At 36.9% G+C, this 21731-nt stretch overlaps 1 protein-coding gene across 5 annotated transcripts in view; it reads left to right on the top strand.

Moving 5' to 3' along the window:
* FSTL5 (follistatin like 5) overlaps positions 1 to 21731 on the top strand; it is a 318360-nt gene that overhangs the window by 182577 nt on the left and 114052 nt on the right. For all 5 annotated transcript variants that reach the window (XM_057419057.1, XM_057419061.1, XM_057419058.1 and 2 more), the window contains exon 6: positions 11650 to 11770. In XM_057419057.1, coding sequence (XP_057275040.1) covers positions 11650 to 11770 — 121 coding nt within the window. The remainder of the gene's footprint in view (positions 1 to 11649; positions 11771 to 21731) is intronic.

The following is a 21731-nucleotide window of genomic DNA, read 5'->3' as shown; positions in this document are numbered from 1 at the left end:
TTTTTAGTTTTAACAGTTCTGGCATCTGAGTATAATTTTTTTTCATGGCTGTGTAACAGTCTAGTACAGAATTACAGTTAAAAAATAATAATCCATTGCACAGTGTAAATGTCAGATAAGGTAGTCTGCAGTGAAGATAAAGTGGTGGAATTATGTAGCCCCATGCAAGCTAAGTGAACATTTTTTCCCATATAAATTCTTCGCTGACTTGACTGCCTTTTTCACTGCTGAGCCTAACTCATTTAATATTATAGTTTCCAAATCCTGTATTGGCAAGGCAGACGTGGCTTGATATTGGAAGAACTTACCAAGGAAGTTAACCTTTTAGACCACTCTCTTTTCAGAGGTAGGTACTAATCAGGGTATCTACGCTTCCAGAAGGCTGGGCTTTCAAAATTACCATCATCTTCATCACCTCTGGTCAAAGATACATGCAACATATCTACATGATTTCTAGTAAAGTGGGGTGGTTCTTTGAAGGGTTTGTTTTGGATTGTTTTTAAAGCACTCTAAAAGAATTGGGGGAAGGGGGGCATCATTCCATTCCAACACACCCAGTCAGTTCCAGAACCTATAATAAATGCTTGGAGCACCGTAGAGATATCCCAGCCGCTCCAGCCAATGAGCCGGCTTCAGTTGGAGCTTGGCTCAGATGCCTTTATACAAATGCCCATAGCATGGGGGAACAAACAAGAGGAATTAGAGATGTGTGCACATCTATGGGGGTATGATATAATAGGTATCACAGAAACATGGTGGGATGGCTCCTACAACTAGAGTGTTGGAATGGAAGGTTACAGGCACTTTAGAAAAGACAGGCCTGGCAGGCGGGGAGGGGGAGTTGCCCTTTATGTTAGGGATAGGCTGGAGAGTATGGAACTCTGTCTGGAGACAGGTGAGCAGTCCACAGAGAGTTTGTGGGTCAGGGTTACAGGGAATATAGCTATGGGAGACATTACTGTGGGGATCTGTTACAGACTGCCTGATCAAGGAGAACCTGCTGATGAAGCACTCCATAGACAGGAAAAGCCTCACGCTCGCAGGCCCTTGTTCTCATGGGTGACTTCAACCACCCTGACATCTGTTGGAAGGACGGTATGGCCCGGCACAAGCAATCCAGGAGGTTCCTCGATTGTGTAGAAGACAACTTCCTTCTGCAAGTAATAGAGGAGCCGACAAGGAGAGGTGCCATGCTTGACCTTGTGCTCACCAAGACGGAAGGGCTGGTTGGAAATGTGACGCTCCAGGGCAGCCTTGGATGCAGCGATCATGAGATGCTTGAATTTGAGATCCTCAGGACAGTGAGAAGAGCGTGCAGCAAGCTCACTGCCCTGGATGTCAAAAGAGCAGACTTTGGCCTCTTCAGAAACCTGCTTCGGAAGGTTCCATGGGATACAGCCCTAGAGGGCAGAGGGGCCCAAGACTGTTGGTTGATATTCAAGGATCACCTGCTGCAAGCTCAGGAGTGTTGCATCCTATCCAGAAGGAAGTGCAGCAGGAGGGCCAGGAGACCTCCTTGGATGGACGAGGAGCTCCTGAGGAAAATTCTATTGAAAAAAGAGGCTTATAAAAGGTGGAAGCAAGGACAGGTGGCATGGCAAGAGTACAGGGATGTTGTCCGAGAAGCTAGGGACCAGGTTAGGAAAGCTATGGCCCAGTTAGAATTAAACTTAGCTAGAGGTATTAAAGATAACAGGAAGGGACTCTACAAGTACGTAGCAAATAAAAGACTAGGGAGAATGTAGGCCCTCTCAGGAAGCTCTCAGGAGAACTGGCTACACAGGATTTGGAGAAGGCTGAGGTTCTGAATGACTTCTTTGCCTCGGTCTTCACTGGCAAAGGCTCTGACCAAACCACCCAAGTCTTGGAAGGCAGATGCAGGGACTGTGAGAATGAAGACCTTGCACCCACTGTAGGAGAGGAACTGGTTCGAGACCATCTTAAAAATCTGAATGTGCACAGGTCCATGGGTCCTGATGAAATCCATCCGTGGGTCCTGAAGGAGCTGGTGAATGAAGTTGTGAAGCCGCTGGCCATCATATTTGAGAAATCATGGCAGTGAGGTGAAGTTCCCGATGACTGGAAAAAGGGAAATATAACCCCCATTTTCAAGAAGGGGAAAATGGATGACCCTGGGAATTACAGAGCAGTCAGTCTCACCTCTGTGCCTGGCAAAATCTTGGAGCAGATTCTCTTGGAAGGCATGCTAAGGCACATGAAAATCAACAGGATGCTTGGTGACAGCCAGCATGGCTTCACTAAGGGGAAATCCTGCCTGACCAATTTGGTGGCCTTCTATGATGGGGCTACAGAACTGATGAACAGGGGTAGAGCAGTTGATGTCATCTACCTGGACTTGTGTAAAGCGTTCGACACTGTCCCGCACGACACCCTTGTCTCTAAATTGGAGAGACATCAATTTGATGGATGGACCACTCAGTGGATAAAGAACTGGCTAGACATCTGCACACAAAGAGTTGTGGTCAATGGCTCAATGTCCAGCTGGAGACCAGTAACGAGTGGCGTCCCTCAGGATAGGTGTTGGGACCGGTTTTGTTCAATGTCTTTGTCGCTGACATGGACAGTGGGATTGAGTGCGCCCTCAGCAAGTTTGCCAGTGACACCAAGCTGTGTGGTTTGGTTGATAAGCTGGAGGGAAGGAATGTCATCCAGAGGGACCTTGACACAGTTGTGAGGTGGGCTGATGCCAACCTCATGAAGTTTAACCATGCCAAGTGCAAGGTCCTACATCTGGGTTGGAGCAATCCCAGGCCCAGCTACAGGTTGGGCAGAGAAGAGATTCAGAGCAGCCCTGCGGAGAAGGACTTGGGGGTGTTGGTGGATGAGAAACTTCACATGAGCTGGCAGTGTGCACTTGCAGCCCAGAAAGCCAACCGTATCCTGGGCTGCATCAAAAGGAGCGTGACCAGCAGGTCAAAGGAGGTGATCCTGCCCCTCTCCTCTGCTCTCGTGAGACCTCACCTGGAGTATTGTGTGCAGTTCTGGTGTCCTCAGCATCAAAAGGACGTGGAACTGTTGGAAGAAGTCCAGAGAAGGGCCACGAGGATGATCAGGGGACTGGAGCACCTCCTGTATGAAGACAGGCTGAGGAAGTTGGGGCTGTTCAGCCTGGAGAAGACAAGGCTATGTGGAGACCTCATAGCAGCCTTCCAGTCTCTGAAGGGGGCCTATAGTGATGCTGCAGTGGGACTCTTCATTAGGGACTGTAGTGATAGAACAAGGGGTAACGGGTTAAAACTTAAACAGGGGAAGTTTAGATTGGATATAAGAAGGAAATTCTTTCCTGTTAGGGTTGTGAGGCACTGGAATGGGTTGCCCAGGGAGGTTGTGAATGCTCCATCCCTGGCAGTGTTCAAGACCAGGTTGGACGAGGCCTTGGGTGATATGATTTAGCGTGAGGTGTCCCTGCCCACGGCAGGGGGGTTGGAACTAGATGATCTTAAGGTCCTTTCCAACCCTAACTATTCTATGATTCTATAATTTAAATGAATTTGTCCATCGTATTTGAAAAATCATGGCAGTCAAGAGAAGTTCCTGAAGACTGGAAAAAAGGAAATATAACCTCCATTTTCAAGAACGGGAAAAAGGATGACCTGGGGAGTTACAGACCAAGCAGTCTCACCTGTGTACCTGGCAAAATCTTGGAGCAGAGGAGCAGATTCTCCTGGAAGGCATGCTGAGGCACAGGAAAAACATCAAGGGGATTGGTCACAGTCAGCATGGCTTCACTAAGGGGAAATCATGGCTGGCCAATTTGGTGGCCTTCTATGATGGGACTACGGAACTGATGGACGGGTAGAGCAGTTGATATCATCTACCTGGACTTGTGCAAAGTGTTCGACACTGTCCAGCATGACATCCTTGTCTCTAAGTTGGAGAGACATCAATTTGATAGGTGGACCACTTCGTGGGTAAAGAACTGACTGGCTCTCTGCACACAAAGAGTTGTGGTCAATGGCTCAATGTCCGGCTGGAGACCAGTAACGAGTGGTGTCCCTCAGGGATCGGTGTTGGGACCGGTCTTGTTCAACATCTTCGTCGCTGACATGGACAGTGGGATTGAGTGTGCCCTCAGCAAGTTTGCTGATGACACCAAGCTGTGTGGTTCAGTTGATACGCTGGAGGGAAGGAATGCCATCCAGAGGGACCTTGATACACTTGTGAGGTGGGCTGATGCCAACCTCATGAAGTTTAACCATGCCATGTGCAAGATCCTACACCTGGGTCGGAGCAGTGCCATGCTGTAAGAATACTTCATCTTGCTCAAAAAGGAAATACAATTTCCTTCTGTGTGTGAAGGTGAAATAATCTATACCCAGTTAGACTTACAGCCGCTATCCTATTTATTTCTCATACTAGTGAGCTAAGAAAACAAAATTTTATGAAAAGGGAAGGGAAATAGTCTGAAAGGAAGTTGAATATATTATTATAATAATAATAATATTAATTAGAGTAAATTTTCCTCTTCCATTCCTTCTTTTTTAATGATCTTTTTTCTGGAGTCAAAGAAAGAATTTAGCTTTTTTACATATTAACTAATATCTGTGATTTCAAATACCTGCACACATTTCTGTTATTCACTAGGCTAACTTAGGACAAATGAAAATGTTACGTTTTATAACGTTTTTGTGACATTTTTATAAAACGTCATCCTTCTGCATTTTGTTCTAATATTTTCTTAGTGTTGTTTCATTCTACTTAGAAAAAAAAAGAAAAAAACACCCACAACAAAAAATTAAGAAACAGCTAAATGAACTACTCTTAGAAAATGTACTAAGTTCATCATTTTTTCGAGGAGTGATCAGTGGAAGTTATGGGACCTACTGTAAGATAAATTTGCCATTTTCACGTATCAGTTTAATGTGCTTCAGTTACAGGTGTAATCAGAAATACAGATTGATCATGAAGTGTCATGAACCTTTGGATAGTGTTACATATCCATGTGTGTTCATAGGGAAATGCACAAGGTTGGGGATGTGTGTGTGTAGGTATCGATAACATCTTTATAAAACATCAGTTCAAAAGTTCTGATGTAAAAAGTACTAAATAAGAAACAATTTTGAAGTAGGAAATTAAGTACTGTTATTTTTATGGCTGTGTGTAGGTATGTGTCCTTACCTCTAAATCTCAGGAATATACCATACCTTAGAAGAATACACCCTCTGTAGATGACTGTCTGTAAATGGCTCAGCTACTATATATTATCTAAAAAAAAAAAAAGTAATCTGAATGAATTACAGATATAAATAATTTGTGTAATGCAACATTAATGGCTGCTAAATGTATAGGTAAGATTTCCACTTTTTATTCTTTAAGAAGTTATTTTTTCTCAGATTTGCCTCAATCAATGTCAGTTGGTATATTTGCTAACAAACTGTTCCTTGTTTGCGAATTGAGAACAGATGTATGTCTTTTTTTATGCCTCAGTTTGGCAAGAGTTATGGTGTCATCTTTTCCTTTAAAGATTAAGATTCCAAAACTTTATTCCTGTGTTGTGCCACTGAGATCTGAAGGAAAAAAAAAAAACAGAAAGTCAATGCCAAAAACTGTCTGGTTTTATTTCTGTATTAATGATAATACTGGTGCGGTTTATGCCAGATGATAGTTTGTGGCACTTGTTTGCGAATCTGTAGTTGTAAATTGCATGTTTTCTGTCAGCACTGGTTTCTCAAACTCTGATCAAAATCACTGGCCTTTAACATTTTATCTTTATGACTTTTGATTTTGCATCTTATCAGTGGTATTGCTATGTGTTATTTGGAGGACATCAAACTGAGAGAAAGAGTAATATGTGTTGTGGTTTAATGCCTGCTGGCAACTAAGCACCACCCAGACCGTTGCTCACTTCCCCATGGTGAGATGGGGACAGAATCAGAAGAGTAAAAGTGCAGTAACTCATGGGTTGAAATAAAGACAGTTTAATAAAGCAAAAGCTGCACATGCAAGTAAAGCAAAAAAGGGAATTAATTCAGCACAGAAACCTATCTCCTATTTTTGCATTTTAAATCAAGTTTGATGTTTTGTACATGTGGCATAGGCAGAAGCATTTTTTGCCTGTTAAGCTATATTTCTGACTATTTCTGGATATTAATTTCTGACTATTAGGTATATCTTGTTATTTAGGTTTTATTATCTATTTTTAGTATCGCTAATCTCAGAGAAGCAGAGCAAGCACTATATTCAATTCTAGATTCAGAATAAAAATAAGAATCCTACCTGGAACTTTAAAATGGGGAGAGAGGGGGGAGATAATGTTTTAGGGGCTAGTAGTGGGAAGTAGTAGCTTACAAACAGTATGATCATAGAACTAAATCCTAGCTTGATCTGTGTTTACTGCCTTTGCTTTTATCAAGTAGAAGCACATCCCATTATTTTCCTGTGTAAAGGATAATTCAGTTACTCTGCTGGATTAGAATTATTTAGCTACTGGAATCTCATGTATCAAAAAAAAACTTCAATCTTGCAGCTATTAATCTTTCAGCTACTGGCTAGGAACAAAATCCATGCTTAAAGTTGAGAAGAAATGTTTGTAAACAAGAGGACCTTAGACACCTGATTGTGTGGGCACAGTCTGGGGGTTGGCTAATGCAAAATACAGAAGAAACAGTTGCTGAAGGTGGAGTTGTCTAGGATATCCCTTTCTCTAGCCAATGACCTCAAGGTTAGGCCAAGTAGTTATGATTCTTCAGTTACTTCTCTCTATCTCAATGATGCTTAAATTCTGTCTTATGAAACAGTGTCCTTTAAAACACACCAACAGACTGTAAAGGAAACTGGACCGCTAGGTCCAAGGGTAAATGATTTAACTGGGTTAAGGGAAGTTAAAGCAAGGAACAATTTACCAACCTTTATTATTACTTTTATTTTATAAATCACCAATTCTTTTTAATTTCCACAAAATATTACTGCTGTGGGAAATGGCGTAACAAAGTAATTGAAGTCAAAGAGCACAATTCTCACAACGTTTGGTGTTTGATGTACTCTACATCAAGCACTGAGTGATACTATTGTTACAAGATACTTGATTTTAGGAAAAATGAACACACTTTAACTGAACAACTATATTCTCTATAAAGTTTTTGCTTGTAGTTGTATTTCTGTAGCATTTTGTCTGGGGAAGTACATAAGGACCATCAATCACTGACAAAATTTTTGGTAAGGTGGACTAATAAAGGAAATGTGTTGTTTGTGATCTAGTTTCAAAACATCTGCAGACATTTCATTGTGGTTCTCAGAAATCAAATTGAAGTGAATGAAACAATCTATTCTGACGTGTAGTTTGTCAGTTTTAATCAGGTTACATTCCCAGTATCCTGGCGTAGTACTGACTAAATTCCTGAGTTGTTTTGAACTTAGCTAACAGTGTAATTTCATGGGAAAAATATGTGTGCTATATTGTTAAAAAAAACACCACAGTATTTTCCAAATGATAAAAATCTCTGTGTTTAAAAGAGCATTTAAGTCTCAAGAGTAAATGTTGGTTTTTTTTTTTTTAAAAGCCATATTTAATTAGAAAATTTAGATAAGTTTGTAAGTTTTCCATGCTTATGAGATTTCACAATGAGCCATAAAGAGAGAAGCAGTTTTGCTTTTGTCTTACCTTTTACATGTTTTGAAAGTAAATACTTCACTCTCTTCATGAAAATGTAAAGTACAATTTGTGAGCATAAATATTTGTGAACATTCTCTGGTACAGATTTTCAGCTCAGAAGTCTGAAATCAGATAATCCTGCATGTGATTTGTCTAGCACAATAGTAGAATTGTGCAGGTCATCTTAGTCTGTAGCTTTTATAGTAAGGATTTTGTTTCTAGCATGTGATTCTAAAAATGTTGCCTGTTTCTATCCTACTGCCCATATTAATTACTGTCTGCTTAGTTTAACCAAGGAGAACACAGACTGGGTTTAAAAAATTGGCTCAAGAATCTGTTTCCTTAAATTTTACTTTTCTGCCCTCCATCGACAGAGATTTATGCAGAGACTTAAGGCACATGGTTAGATCGTGTGTGATACACCCTCATGTAAACTGACTTGTGTATCATATATCATATAGAATGATATGTGTATCATTCTATTTATCCTACACTGTTAATTAAAAAAATGTAATGTCTTGCTTTTGGCTGAAGCAAAAAAGGTCTGCAAGTGACCTTTGGCAGTGATTTGAAAACATCAAAGAGAACCTGGGATTCAAGCTTAATTGTTTCTGTAGCTTTTCTTTTTTTGCTTTCAGAAGTGTTATCTAAAGTGTCTTCACCAGGTTTCCGCTTACTCTTATTGATTCTTTGTAACTCGAGAAGTTCCCTTCTAGTTTCTCAATATTAAATTTTAATATGTGCAAGTCAAACTGAATGTTGTGTTTCAGAATCAGTCCTACCATCAGAATCATCGCCTTCTTACTCCCAGTTATCTTGTTATACTTCAAAGTATAGAAGTATATAAGCTAGAGAATGATCCTAGGATTGTAAGACATCCTTTATCCACAGCAAATCCTTCCTCTCTTTCAGATAAAATGCTTTCCAGGGCTCATTTATCCTCATTAAGGTATGATCTAGGTTCTTATTTTTAGATGAATGGCCTTACATTTGGCTGTATGAAAATACGGGTCCTGTTCCTGAAAACATCCATCCATGTGATCCATTTCATTCCATATGCTGCCCTGTCATTTTACCTCGTTATTATTCACCTTAAGACCATATACCATCTGCCAATTTTCTTTTTTTTTTTTTTTTTAAATTATCACAAAGGATTAGTGTAGGACCCCAGATTTTCAAAATCCCCCTGGATTGTTTCAGCCTCTGATGATTCCTTACTGATGTCTATTTTTTCAGGTTTTTCAATTACTGACATCATTTATTTGTGCATGTATATGCAGTATTAATACCACATAGTACTACTTTTCTCTTGTAGTGATGTAGGGTGTGAAATTAAAAATACCTAAACAAGCTATTATTTTTAGCAAGCTGCTGTAGTAAATTAAATCCCTTGCCTAAGTAAAAGAAAATGAAAAATCGAAAAAAAGCAACAAACCCTGACTATTTGTTTTTGAATTCCACTGTTTCTTTTTCGAACCAATACTGACAGGTTTTCTTGCCCCATTTGAATATTTGTGCTGTGTCATGAGATGCCCCATGTTATGAACTTTCACTGATACGTGAAGATCTATTAAAATGTAATGTCAACAAGCAAGATATCTCCTCATCCAGTATATTAGGGAATCCTGTGAACAGCCAGTTTGATCCTGATGATTTTTAAAACATTTGATGTTAACATAAATCGTTAAATGACTTCTCTGATGGTTAATGGCTTGATAAGTAGTCAGCCTTGCCTATCCAGCACAAGACAATTCCTGTTGGGTAAAAATTAGAACAGCGATTTTAACAGCAAATCACAGATCATTAAGATTAATCATGATATGAAATAACTTCTGTACTTTCTAAAATCTGTCCTCACTGAAATTTTTGAGTGTTTATCAAAACTGAGTGAATTTTCCAGAGAACCCCGAAGTATATCACCAGCATAAAGATGTCTGTATATAAGCAAATATTGAATCTTGTATCTGTAATCAAAATTCCTTAATCAAAATTATTAGGAGAGTTCAAATCCACCACTCTGCTGCTATTAGGGATAGAGCAAATCCACAGGGAGTAGCAGGTATTAAACTGAGATCAGGTTCTAAATGTAGATGAAATAGGTTGAGATAAAAGAATGAAACCCAGTGACAAACACACAGTCAAGCTCAGTGGGCAGAGGACCATGTGAGGGGTCAAAACTTCTACAAGGTTTTCTTATTTAAAACAATAGCTGAAGATAAAATTTTTATGAAAATAATTTACTGAAGATGAAAAATAATTGCCAGGAGAGTACATTATACCATACGATCCATTGCATCATTCTTGAAAATATCTCAGTCATTCTGGCTAATCTTTTTTTAATTATCATTATTTTTATTTTAAATAAAAATTACCAATTATAAATCAAGGCATCAAAAGACAAATTTCAACTTAAAGGATTGAAGCTGAGAACACTAATATGCAATTAAAAATGTGGTACTGTAGTGTCAGGTGCTGATGGGCTTTAGCAAAGTTTTTATTGTGCCACCTTAGGTGTGAAGTATAATCCTTGTTTGTACAGCTGAAGCTAGTGGGAACAAGCGTATTTAACTATTTCAGACTACCTTTTATGAAAAGCAAAGGAACGATGCTTCTCACCCTAAATGTTCCTTTTTCATGAAACAGCTATGACTACAAGCACATTTCATGGCCTTGAAATCTCAAAGATTTCTTCTAGAGTGAGGTTTTCGGTACACGAGGTTGTATCTTTAGTGTTACTTGTAAAACTACGCTGGGCTTAGAGTTACTGATTCTTCCCAAGCTACATTTTTAGCCTTTATGTTTCAGCTGTAAGATGTACACAATTTCATTTTTTCTTAATTCAGTTTAATGTGAGTGTAATAAGCAGTCTTTTAAAATGTGGGAAATAACTAACGCTAATATTCAGCTAGGGTACTTAATAATAGCTAAAGCTGATTTTGTGGTGATTTTTCTTATCTTTGTGAATGGCTTCCACACTTTCTAATGTACTAACAAGGTTATTTTTTTTTATAATGCTTTTATACTAATATATAGAAACTGCCTCTGGTAGGATAAAATGTTTGTGTCCTTTCCCTTTGCTCTAATGCGCCTTCTCTATTACTTGTTTAGATATTGTATATTTACATTAATAATATCTGAATACATTCCTTACTATAACTGTAGTTACGTTCATTTTTTTCTATGCCTGGTACAAAACTTTAAACTGTGCAACATTACACCAAGGAGTTGCATTAGGTTTGGTTATTTCAGTTATGTGACAGTGATTTAAACACATACAGCATGTAAAAGAAGAATTCTGAATATTTGTGGTTACCAACACCTTCAGAATTCTTCGGATGAAATTGAGGGAGATGTCTATGACATATACAGACTTTACAGCAGAATGGTCTTCAAATTAAAGAACACTTCTCTGGGAGAAGTTAATTTGAGTTAAAAATCAAACAGCTATTAATTATGATCTATTTACAAAGTATATGCACCCCCATTGAGAAACAGGAGTCTTTTCAGGTCAGCTACTTATATAACAGGTCTTTGGGAAGCTAATAGGCTTGTCAAAAGCCTGTAAGAAGTTGATACAATTAGTAGGGTTGTAAGAGTTTAGTTATTTTTGAAAATGTCTGAATTTGGGGTTTATGGTGAATTATTATCTCAAGTGTATTCAAATGTTTCTTAATCACCATTCCTATACATGTAAAGTAAAATCAGCTTTAATGTTCAGTGTCTTTATAGTGCTTGTGTCTATCCCCATTATATATGCTCTCTATATATGTTATTTTTTTTTGTGTAATATGCTAAAAACTTTTGTGTAATATGCTGAAAACTTTTGCGTAGTCTCAGTAAGTCTATTCTGAAGGCATTAACTTTTAAAACTGTAATAAATAGTTACAAAGTAACTGGAAATCCCTTTACACAGTTGCAGTTCATTGCACCAGAGCAACCTTAAAGTGATCTATTAAATGATTATTAGAAACAATTAATTATACCAAAGAAGTCTTAAGAGCACAAATGTAATTTCATGGTTATGATTTTCTTGTCAGGTAATAAAACGGGATGAGCTTGGCAAGGATCTGTCTGACTGCTCTCTGTTTGATTTGCTGAAATATGATGATTATAACAGTGACAAGCGCCTAGCTCTTGAAGAATTCTATAGAGCTTTTCGTAAGTACAAAGATCAGCCTATTCTTCGTTCAGTTTTCTTTTCTTTCTGGTTTTTTTTTTTTCTGAAATGCTATTATTTTACATTTAAATCTTGGTACATCCTGATGCTGTATGTGAACAATGACACAATTTAACTGTCATGCTATAGAAGAGAACTTCTTAGCAGAAATCAGTGAGATCCATTAGCATCCAGATTTCTGAGGGATTTTTGATAATGGAGAATTCATAGATAATCTTTCTTATTGCTAACAGCCATTGGTAAGTCTGTGTTGCGCACAAGTGGGAAGTAGTGTGGTCTAGACATAATCAGTAGAACCAAATATCTAGAACACTTCCCCACACACTGTATTTATGAGAGCTGGTAAGACCATTTCTGACAAACCCAGCAACAAATGCACTACTTCTGTTATGTCTTCAGAGGACTCAGAGAGATACAGATTTGTGGTGTAATTTTGCCAGGTATTTGTTCTAAATGGCAAAGGTGGGGGGTGACAAATCTGTGCGGTACATATAAAGTGAAATAGGAACGTTGAAAATATTTATTCCAAACAGAATGAAATGATTTTTTCCCCAGAATCTTATTACGTATTTAGCAATTTAAATTTTTTACTTCAAAGTTATAATTATTAGGTTGTAATTCTGAAATTATCATATTGTACAGTATGGAAAAGATTTTTCACTGGCTTGGACAGTTCCAAACATGTAGTAGTATCTGCAGGGGATCATCTTCTAAAATATTATGATCTTATTTGTTATTTAAAGAACTTTAAAAGCCATAGCTATTATTTTATATAAGAAATGCTTGTAGAAGTTTTGACCCCTCACATGGTCCTCTGTACTTTGAGCTTGACAGCATGTTTGTCACTGGTTTTTCATTCTTTTATCTCAACCTTTTTTGTCTACATTTAGAACCTGACCTCAGTTTAATACCTGCTACTCCCTGTGGGTTAGCCTCTATTCCTAATAGCAGTGGAGTGATGGATTTGAGAACTGTTGAACTCTCCTCATTAAACTTTTTCTGCCTGACTGCTGGAGCAAGAGTTACTGACATTCACTCACTCTGAATGACAGTGGAGAAAATTTGGGCTTGCAATGCTGGAGAAATTGATCCTAATCAAATGCACTGCACAGAATTCAAAGGGTAGAGGTGTTTATTTGTTGTTTTCTTTTTTCTCGTTATTTCTGTAGCTATGAAGAGTATTTTAAAGTAGAAGAAAGGATGTAGAAGCACTTCTAATGCCTTGTTTGTTAAGACAGTCACATGAGCATAGAAATGTTAGGACTTGCTGGTAGAGGTAGAGGAGAGGCAAATACAAGTCACAGCACCACACTTTTTGTATGTTCCCCAAGGGTACTTTTTGAAGCCAGTTTGTACAAAATATACTTTTAAGACATATTAGAATTTAGTGAAGGTTAAACAGCTCTCATTTTCTAAATTGAATTGTTCATCACCATCCCCTACTCAGCACGGAATCATGTTGCACAGAAGACTCTTTAGAAAAAATAAAAAAGCTGGAAAATGAATGAGAGAAGGCATTAGGGATATTTGTTTCATCAGCCTGAGCATAAAAAGGGGGTAGCAATAGTCAGGCATACAGCTGGCATACACATTTCTAGCAGTGACTTCAAATGGTATTTAAAAACACTTGGATAAGGTTTTGAACACAGTTGGATGCGATTAAAAGCTATCTTTACTATGCTGTTGAAAAACCCATTCGCTTAAAGTGTTTTTTTAGGCAATTAAATTTTATTTAGATATGAATGCTTATCAGTGGGATTATTTTTTCAGTTCTGTTTCACTAGTATTTGCAGGTAGGAATCTTTTCATTGGCATACTTAATCAGAAATTTGTCATCTGAAGATTGTAAATTCAGAATCAAACATTACTACATTGTGCCTCCTTATGAAGGCTTCCCCACAAATTACAACAATTCTGTCTTTTCCTCTAGGGGTAGGAAAGAAAACCCACCTTAAGGGCAAAGTTTAATCATTACCTGTCTTAAAGATATTCACATGCACATAAATATATATCTATACATATATAAGTGTACATGCTTGCTTGAATTCTGTGAATTATTTTTGACAGTTTCATTTTATATGGCAACATTCAAAATAAACAGGACAACCAAATGTGATAACTCTATGCAGCAGATGAAAAATCCCTTTCTTACTTCAGAAGGTCAGATACTGAGGCAGTAACAAAGAAAGGTGCTTGAGAGGGTGCTCTCTGCCCTGGAGGTTTGTGCCAAGTTCCGGTTCACAAAATGTTTCAAGCTTACTGTCTTCTGTAGTGTTTCACATACCAGAAAGACTGATGAGTTTTTCTGGGTGTTGGCTGTTTTCAGTCGTACCATGAGGGCTATAGCATCCAGTACTAGATATCTGTCTACTAGATGCCGTAACAGTTTAACAAGTTCAATAGTGTATGCAGAGGGGACTGAAAAATAATTACTGTTAATATAAGTACAAAACCCAGAAAGTTTAGAGTTAGCTAGGCTTTGGGAGCCTGGCATTAAAGGAATCATCTGGTTTGGCCCTCTACTGCTTTGGCCATAGCATGTAAAATTCTATCTGAAAAGTGACCCAGCTTCATCTTAGTGTTCTATTTTCCTTCTTAGTTTCTCTTCCTCAGCCAGCCCCAAGCTAAAGGGTTTTCCATCAGCAGATGTTATCCTTGGACAGGGAAAAATATATTTAACTTTTTTTGAAAGGCTGGCTGAAAGCGTAAGATGATGGAGCCAAACAAAAGCTAGAAAGGGGCAGTACGGATTCATGACAGCTTTATCTTCTGTAAACTAAAATTCAGCCAATGTACTTCCTTTATTTTTCAAGGTTTTTCTTCTTTGTGTAATGTCTCCTATGCTATCAAGATAATTCCATGTTTGCTGTGGACGCTGTCTCAAATTTTTAGTCCTCTAGTGTTCTTTTCCAAAATAAAAAAATCTTATTCGTTTTCCTTCTTTAAAATGCCATCTGAAATGAAATTTCAAAGAAGCTATTTCAGGTGGGTTGCAAAACCTCAAGGTATACCGAAAGCAAGTTAATAGTTTTATCACTCAGCAGATGCAGATGTATATGTAGGCACTTTGTCATTGCAGTAGAAAGAATGATGTTGATTTAAATGTTCATGAGTAGAATTGATGGAATACAATGAGTACAAATATGAAGTTTATTGTAAATAATATAACTAAATGCTCTATGCAATAATTGATATACTATGTAAAATTAAGAAACCACCCTTTCAGAATAATACCCTATTGTTAGTATAGAACTATATTTGATGTTATTTTATGCTAAAAAAAGGGGTCATGGAAGACCCTCACACTCAGGACTTGAGTATAAAAGTTAATACTAGATTTACAAGAAATTGTCAGAAAGAGTTAGCTAGCCAAAATAAAATATGACCTAATTTTATAGCCCCTATTTCCATTAGTTTCAAGAACTGCTCGTGCTTTCAGGTACCACATAACACTGTTAAAAGGATCTAAGCTGTTACGCAGCTTTTATTCAGGATCATGTATATTATTACTGTATGCACTATTGCTTTATGTACTTAGAAGTATCTTCAGTCTTGAAATGCTGTTCCTGTCCAGATATCAGACTCAAATTTCAAGCACTCCTTATTGCTGAGGTATTTGCGTGAAGTAATATATAAACCTACAGTAACAGCAGCTATTACAGAAGTTTGTCTGGGCTGAAATTACAGAGATTGTCTTTGGGCTCAGCTTTTAGGAGGAAATGTGAGGCCAGTGCTTAATATGATTGTCATGTAGACAGGGAAACAGCAAGAAGTCCTCATAAACACAGGGCTCTTTATGATTGCATATATTTAGTTACTAGATTTTCTCAGTGCTCAAAAATTATTCCAAAACATCACTTCTTTCATTATGGTACCTTTACTTCTATTTTAATTTGTCAAATGCAGTTATTACATGTTCAAAAATCCTTTTTTTTTAATGTCTGTCTTTATTTCCAAAGCAAAATAAACCAGAATTTAACAAAAACAACAACAAAAAAAATCTAAATATACAATCTATACAAGTCATTGAAATAAATGAGACTTCCCATTGGCTTCTGTAAGTTACCCTCAAGTCCACAAAACCTAACTCAAAAAATACTTATTGATTTCATGCTTACAGAGACTTCAGTATGAGGTCTCAAGTATTGTATTTAATGTACAATCTGAGTCAGAGCTTTAGAACTATGATGAGTCTTCAATAGTAACACAGGTGAACAAATAGTAGAGGAAAGCTTTTCTGAGGGAGGAAGAGGTATTATTCTGTCTCCTGCTACTATTAATTCATTTTCAGCAACACTTGTGTGTAATAACTTCTTCTAGAGGGTATTATATTTCAGCAGTAACCTCTGAAAATACCAGTTAGCATCATACTGAGTGGGAGTTATTTGAGATAGTGGAAATATTTTTCTGCTCAACCTAATCTATCTTTCAAATTCCTACCTGTGCTACGTGTCTTTTCAATCTAGAGATTCTAAGCTGGAAAGGAATGCGGTCTCTTCTGTTGAGGATAGAGTTTTAAACTGATCATTTCAATCAAGTAAATATTTATGGTATTAAATACCATTTCATGTATTGAAGTAGTGTGCCTGAAACTTCTCACATGCCACTAAGTAATTAGTTTTGATGCCAAGTGATTTCCAAATTATGATAAGTGTGTTTATTAGGTGCTTCACCAATAATGCTGTGGGGGGGTTTAGTGAGGTTTGAGTCTTTTTGTTGATTTTTTTGGGGGGGTTTTGTTAGAAATATTTTAATTTTTTAATTAAAAAAGAAAAAGTCATTGAGTAAAATGGGCTCTTTAAAAAAAAAAAGAAGTCTTAAGTGTTGTTGTTTGACAATGTAAAAGGCACTGGAACAGGTTGCTGAAAGCAGTGGTAAATGCTCCAGCCCTGAAAGTGTTCAAGGCCAGGCTGGACAGAGCCTTGGGTGACATAGTCTAGGGTGAGGCATCCCTGTCAATGGCAGGGGGCTTGGAATTCAGTGATCTTAAGGTCCTTTCTGACCCAAACCATTCTGATTCTATGATTTTGCCTGGATCAATGTTGGCGATAACTGATTTTACCATTCTTTTCCTCGGAGCTTACTTTCAAAACATTTGATGAAACTTAAACAGCATTGTGTAGTTGAAGTTTGTTATTCTTTTAAAGTTTTGCCTGATTTTTGCTTTCTTGTTGGATAAACACAAAATGAAAGATTTTATCAAGGTACTGGGAGATCAGATACTGTATATGCTTGTCATGAAGATCATAGCCCTGCTACTGTCTCTTCTAGGCCATAGAATGGTTGCACTGACTTGGTAATTTAAGAGCTGAGTAAGAAGTGTCAAAATGAACCAATCACATTTAAGTTTGAATAAGCTGTTCTTTTCTAAGGCCAGATATCTAGAAATGAAGTACTAATAAAACATGATTACATTGTGATGTGAAATAAATGAGTTGCACCTCTGTTGACTTAGAATTTGAACTTCTGCTAATGCCAGATGCCAAAGGGTTGTTTTTTTTCATGTCTTGCGGGGAATCAAGTAGCAAATTTGAGGCTGCATTAGATTTACATTAGAAGGTGAAACAGATATTTCAAAAGGTCTTTGGCTATCAGGAACTAATGAGGAAGTTAGGTTTTGTTTATGAAACTTGAGTTCTGCTGACCTCTAATCCCATCAGTGCATTCACCTGGGAGTACTGTAGGTTGCTAGAGGACACTGAAATACGGGATTGCAGAGGATGAAGATGAGATCCAAGCACCTTAGTTACAGTATCATTGTTTCAGACAAGAGGATTGGTAGAGATTGACTTGTGTAATATTTGTTGCTGGCTCAAATTGTCTGAGAATGAAGTCTTACATGCATTTCAATGGGCTTATTTCAATGCTATGGAGAATGGCACAGAATGCTGAGGGGAAAAAATAGATACCAAGCAAATTTTCATATGTAGTTATGGTTAGCAAAGTCCCTCAGTAATTGATCTGTTAGCTATTTCTCAGGAATCGGTTATGTGGCATGAGTTACAGTTTTGTTGGAACTATTTTGTTATGTTGCTGATTCTGAGAATATTTTTTGCCTTTGCAAAGCAGTGCACCTGTAAGATTAAGCTATGACTGATGTTCCAACATCCACAAACACCTTTCTCTAGATAGCTTAAAGAACACTTTAAGACAAATTTAAAATATTAATTCATAATCACAGTTTTGTTTATTAACAATTTTAAAGAAAGCACAATTTCTCCATAAAGGTGGGGGAGGAGGGAGAAAATACTATCAGAACATAAGAAGTAATGACTGTTCATTAAAGGAGACAATCACTAGCTAATCCACAAGCAAGAACATTAAGTATCTCTACTTCAAGGTAGAATTACTCTTCTGGAACTATAATGAATATTAATAGGCTCATAAAATATTATTTAGTATGAAAGCCTCAGTAACCACTGCATTACTTGTTTCCTTTGCAGCCATAGAATTATCTCTTTATCCGGATTTCATTCTTAAAATTGGTTACCAATTTCAACTTCCAGAGTAACAGGCTACAAATGCTGTTAACCAGCAATAAGTATTCATTTAAGCATAATTTCTAAAGTCATTTTCAATATAATCATTATATTAAATTTCAATGCAAGTTTCCTTTCCCTTAACAAGAACTGAAATCATATTTAGTATTTGACTTCCTCAGGAAACAGCATAGAGAAATCCTTTTTCTATTAAAAAATCCAGAGTGTATTAGTATGGTGCTTAAATTCCAACTGGCAACTAAGAACCACGCAGCTACATGCTCACTTCTCCTGCTCCCCAGTGGTAAGGGGAGGAGAATTGGCAAAAAAAAAAAGATAAAACCCATGGGTTGAGATACAAACAGTTTAATAAAGTAAAATATTTTAAGAATAAAAAAAAATAGGAAATAGGAACAAAACAAGCTAAACCTTGAACAAATAGGGAAAAAAAAGAAAAAAAGAAAAAAATACAATACACAATTGTGCATACAATACAAACTGCAAATACAAAAAATGCAGACACAAAAAATGCACAATGCAAAAATGCACAATATAATTTCTCACCACCTGCTGACTAATACCCAGCCTGACCTGAGCAGCAATCGGTCCCTTCCAGGTAATTCCCCCCAGTTTCTATATCGGGGATGAAGTGCTGTGGTATGGAACACCTGTTTGGCTAGTTTGGGTCATGTGTCCTGTCTCTGCTTCCTCCTGGCTTCTTGTGCCCCTCCTCACTGGCAGAGCATGAGAGGCTGAGAAGTCCCTGATCAGGGTACGTGCTACTTAGCAACAATTAAAAAAAAAAGGAAAGAAAAGGTGGTTCTAATTCATTGCCCTGTCATCAAAAGGGGAGCGTTTGGTCACTGAGATAATTTAAGTACTTCACATGAAGACTGAATAAGATGCCTTTTCTATCCAAGAATCAATTTATTTCTCTGAAGGGTGTTTTGACCTGTTACTTTATGCTTCATACAAGATTGAGCTTACTGATGTGTTCTTGAATATCAAGCACTAATGTTACTAAGTAATTCTATATTAAAAATTGCTTAGTTGTTTTTTTAAATTACTAGTAATTTTTTATTAAAAATTTAGAACATGCTGTTTCATCTTTATACCTCAGGCTGCTGTGAAGTCAAAAGGAACAAGCTTTCGCAAAAGTCTGTCAGATATTTTATTTGGACTTTTTGGTAACTCATCTACTCTTGTTTGCTTCTTTGGTTTTGTTCTTGCATCTGGTTAAATAAAAACAGAAAAATTATTACAGTCGGAAGAAGTTTGTAAAGGTGGTTAGTAATTACCAAGACACCTGGATTTCCTAAGCATATTTGACATTTACACTATAAAAAGAGAATCTGGAGCCATAGTTTTGCACCTAGATTATATGAAGATACTTTGAAAATGCTGTAAATGGGGTCAAGGGGATAAAAAAATAATAATTCTAATTTTGCAGAGCTTGTGAGCTTTTCTGTAGGCCTTAGTGTTACAGAAAACTGTATTACGGGATATTGGGAAAGTTTTTGGATTGAATGTCCTCACATATCCATTACATACAATAAAGAAAAATTGGCTCAAAAAAGTGTGCATTCAAAGAAATATATTGGAGAAGAAACCCTTTTCATTCACTCCATTGTTCTTAGTGATGAACGCAGTCTGGCAAAGTATTTCAGGAAATTTCATTACTAACTTCATTTCCAAAACATAATAGCACAATTTCTAGCATTTCTGTAGTATTCCTCCATAATGAGGAATACTCATTAATCAAATTCCTTTGAGTTTGGGGTTTTTTTTTATCAGTTCAATATTTTGCTTCCAGAACGTGTTCTGTTGTCTTGTATGTGTTTTAAGTTTACATCTGTCCTAGCACATCCATACATGCCATTTTACAATAAGTCTGTAGTAATTGCTGTGATCTTCATAGGTAGTAAGTTGCTTTCACTGTGTTCAGATAGTTGGATCATTTTCCTGTCTGTCATCTATTTATTGTATATTCTTCCTTAGTTTTATTTAGTTAGTTTTTTAACTGAAATTATTTCCTGTTTAGTTTCCTCTTAGTTAATGCTTTCAGGCCTTGGTTTTGTCTTTCCTTCCTTATTCCCAAGTCAACAAGGATTAAATACAAAAGTTTTGCTCATATGCTCCTGACCCACATTCTAAATTATGCCTTGGAATAAAAAGGAGAAATTCTGAGCAGCCATGGGATTTTTTTAATCTTTTTTTACCCTATATTTGACATCTTTTTTGTAGTTTGCTCATAAAATATAGTAAGGGAGAAAAATTAAAAAGGCAGTGATTTGTAAGGGGCTTGGTGATGTGTCCTTTTGGAAAGGAGAAATGTGTATCTATCCTACTGACTTGTGTTTCCTGAACTAATTTGAGCTACATGGAGGAGAGGCCTGCTTCTAAATCAAAATCATCTCTTTAGTAAGTTTTCAGAACTCATCTCAATCTAAATATCTAAAGCTACAAATTTTGGAAAGGGCAGGACAATTGCAATATTCCATAAAATATATGAAGGTGTTTTTAAGAGGCAGAATATTGTTCTCAAGCACATCTAATGATATTATTAGTCTTGTTTGCAACGGTTACTAGTACAGATAAGACCAATCTTTTTAGTGCATGAACAATATGCTTTGATAAAAGAATTCCATCGTGACAAGTTGTTACTCCTGACTAGCTGATAACATCATTTTCTGAAGTCATATATTGAATGAAAGAAAATGTAATTTACATGTTGTTATTTTAAGTTTTGGCAAGTAGGATCAATTTAATCCTGTAGTTATAGAAGTTTTATGTTTGAAGATATGCATGAAAAGGTCTTTTTTTTAATAAATCTTATTTCAGTAAGTCTTGATCTCTTGTCATCAAGCATTTGCCTGGTGAATATACCACTGATCTCTCAAGTGTTTATAAGTAGTTTCCCATATGCTGTCACTGCTAAAAATATTTGGATATGTATACAGTTGAGAGTGTTGAACCCCAGAATTTAAGCTGCTACAACTCTATACAAATATTGACAACTGTATGGTTAGGGAGGAAAATACATGAAATATTCCAGTCTGTCAAAGCTGTTTTCATGGTCTCAGATAACGGTATTCTAAATTCTGATACATCCTCATCGCTCCTGGCTTTCTAACTGCTCAAAACCAAACATCTCATAACTTGATAAAATAATTACTTATATATTCATTAGGGAGATACATGCAAACTGACTTCAGTAGGAACATTGATGTATGTGAGAGTTGCATCTGTTTGGTGAAATTGTATATCATGCTAACTCCACTTCCACTGATCACTGGAGCCCTTATTTAGTAGGATGACTGTTTTATATACAACCTAAAACCATGTGAACAGTTATCCAGATGTATTTTATATGCTTTTATATGCTGGATTTTAAAGAAACACTCACACAAAACTCCGTTCTTCCCCCCACCCTAGCTGACTCAAACAGACTTAACATTTCCTA

The sequence above is a fragment of the Pezoporus wallicus genome, unplaced genomic scaffold (genome assembly GCF_028554395.1).
Source record: "Pezoporus wallicus isolate ANWC-B61680 ecotype Strahan unplaced genomic scaffold, APGP_CSIRO_Pwel_v1 contig_2384, whole genome shotgun sequence".
Classification (NCBI taxonomy): domain Eukaryota; kingdom Metazoa; phylum Chordata; class Aves; order Psittaciformes; family Psittacidae; genus Pezoporus; species Pezoporus wallicus.
This window is presented reverse-complemented; position numbering and strand designations above follow the sequence as displayed.